The sequence below is a fragment of the Sander lucioperca genome, chromosome 17 (assembly GCF_008315115.2).
Source record: "Sander lucioperca isolate FBNREF2018 chromosome 17, SLUC_FBN_1.2, whole genome shotgun sequence".
Classification (NCBI taxonomy): domain Eukaryota; kingdom Metazoa; phylum Chordata; class Actinopteri; order Perciformes; family Percidae; genus Sander; species Sander lucioperca.
Genome location: NC_050189.1, coordinates 16,659,628 through 16,662,127, shown reverse-complemented (window position 1 = coordinate 16,662,127; position 2,500 = coordinate 16,659,628). Strand labels below are relative to the sequence as shown.

At 47.0% G+C, this 2,500-nt stretch overlaps 1 protein-coding gene across 2 annotated transcripts in view; it reads right to left on the bottom strand.

Moving 5' to 3' along the window:
- The window catches only part of eno3 (enolase 3, (beta, muscle)), a 16,598-nt gene that overhangs the window by 9,436 nt on the left and 4,662 nt on the right, over positions 1 to 2,500 (bottom strand). The window contains exon 2 of one of the 2 annotated variants that reach the window (XM_031313762.1): positions 2,134 to 2,223. In XM_031313762.1, the coding sequence (XP_031169622.1) occupies positions 2,134 to 2,223 (90 nt within the window). Of the gene's footprint in view, positions 1 to 2,133; positions 2,227 to 2,500 lie in introns of both variants that reach the window. The other variant, XM_031313761.1, reaches the window with a different exon arrangement.

Here is a 2,500-nt window from a genome sequence, read left to right as displayed (position 1 = left end):
ATGGTATTAGTTTTAAATGATATAGAAGACGTTTGGTTGTTCCTATTTAGTGCTATAATGATCAGGATAGTGCAGCAACACTAACAGTTAAACAGTATGACAGATACGTTACTTTGCAGTACATTATACAATATGAATAAATACAATAAATATTTTCTTAATAAAGATAATTTAATTATAATTGAATACAAAGGTATATTTATTGTTTAACGATAAATATATTATGTTTAACACTTTTGCAAGGCACTGTATCCGTGTCATATTCTCATTAGGGGCTGAGCCCCCCTAAAGGTCTGGTCCTAGAGCCGCCCCTGGTTAAGGGTTAAGGGCCACCAAACTGCTCACAATGCACAGTCAACAAACTCGACTTGGATTACTACTTTTTAATTCTGAGATAACATAGACAGAGTTGACCGACCATTTAGGTTAGCCTACTTTGTACGGACGTTAGTGACAACTAGCTGCTATTATGGATTTGTGTACGATCTGACATGAACACCTGCAAGAAAGAAATACAAACACGTATGGATTGTTGTGGATACAGCAGATGACGAGCATTGCTATGGATTATATCTTCCATGGATTATATCGGATTGCATGGAAAGGTAGGATGCCTGTGTATTTAATAATTGGTTTTCGGCGTCTGATGTGAGGCTCCGCCAAGTGAGGAGGTGTGTCAGCATCACCGTTAGCGCTACGTGACACTGATTAAATTTAGCTAGCTCCGGGCTGTCACTGACGTTGACAGATCTGAACCATCGCCACTTTATTTCAAAGATGTGTCGTGTGTATGTTACGTGGTTTGGTGACAATTAAAAGCGGCAAACTTTGACAGTATGACGAAGCCAGAGTACAGTAACATCACGGCGGCACAGTAACATCTCTCTTGAAGCCTGGCTAAACAAAGTCAGAACACCGTAACTCAACTTCAGCGTGCCGGAACAAAGGCAAAGAGCCGTAACGGCTGTTACGGCGTTCTGCTGTGGTTTCTCGTAGCGTTTTGGATGTTACGGTTGTCATAGCCCTTTATTTTCTCGTTAAAACAATCAAATTGACTCACGATATTTATTCACATGATAAAGGAGGTCTCAAATAACCCAAAAATGACATTAACTCAAAACATGATGTTACGGCATTTTGCCTTTGTAGGGCAGTATACAGGTGTTTATACCTGTGTGTGTGTGTGTGTGTGTGTGTGTCTCTGGGTGTGTGTGTGTGTGTGTCTCTGGATGTGTGTGTGTGTGTCTCTGGGTGTGTGTGTGTGTGTGTGTGTCTCTGGATGTGTGTGTGTGTGTGTCTCTGGGTGTGTGTGTGTGTGTCTCTGGGGGTGTGTGTGTGTGTGTGTGTCTCTGGATGTGTGTGTGTGTGTGTCTCTGGGTGTGTGTGTGTGTGTGTGTGTGTGTCTCTGGATGTGTGTGTGTGTGTCTCTGGGTGTGTGTGTGTGTGTCTCTGGATGTGTGTGTGTGTCTCTGGGTGTGTGTGTGTGGTGTGTGTGTCTCTGGATGTGTGTGTGTGTGTCTCTGGGTGTGTGTGTGTGTGTGTGTGTGTGTCTCTGGATGTGTGTGTGTGTGTGTCTCTGGGTGTGTGTGTGTGTGTGTCTCTGGATGTGTGTGTGTGTGTGTCTCTGGTGTGTGTGTGTGTGTGTGTGTCTCTGGGTGTGTGTGTGTGTGTGTGTGTGTGTGTGTGTGTGTGTGTCTCTGGGTGTGTGTGTGTGTGTGTGTGTCTGGGTGTGTGTGTGTGTGTGTGTGTCTCTGGGTGTGTGTGTGTGTGTGTGTGTCTCTGGGTGTGTGTGTGTATGTGTCTCTGGGTGTGTGTGTGTGTGTGTCTCTGGGTGTGTGTGTCTCTGGGTGTGTGTGTGTCTGGGTGTGTGTGTCTCTGGGTGTGTGTGTGTGTGTGTGTGTGTGTCTGGGTGTGTGTGTGTCTGGGTGTGTGTGTGTCTGGGTGTGTGTGTGTGTGTATGTGTCTCTGGGTGTGTGTGTGTGTGTATGTGTCTCTGGGTGTGTGTGTGTGTGTGTGTGTCTCTGGGTGTGTGTGTGTGTGTCTCTGTGTGTGTGTGTGTGTCTCTGTGTGTGTGTCTGTGTGTGTGTGTGTGTGTGTGTGTGTGTGTTATCCGTTCATAAAGACGGAGCTGACCTTTGGCGGTCCACAGGTCCACCTCCACCGTTGGGTTTCCCCTCGAGTCCAGGATCTCCCTCGCATGGATCTTAGTGATAGACATCCTGACTGCTGGAGAGACAGACGGGCAGAGAGACAGACAGGCAGAGACAGAGACAGGAATAGAGAGACGGACAGGCAGAGAGACCGAGAGACAGGCAGGCAGAGACAGAAGACAGAGACAGACAGGTAGAGAGAGAAAGAAAGACAGACAGGCAGGGACAGGGACAGAGAGACAGACAGGCAGGGACAGAGACAGGAACAGAGAGACAGACAGGCAGGGACAGAAGGCAGAGACAGACAGAGACAGGCAGGCAGGGACAGAGACAGGAACAGAGAGACAGAC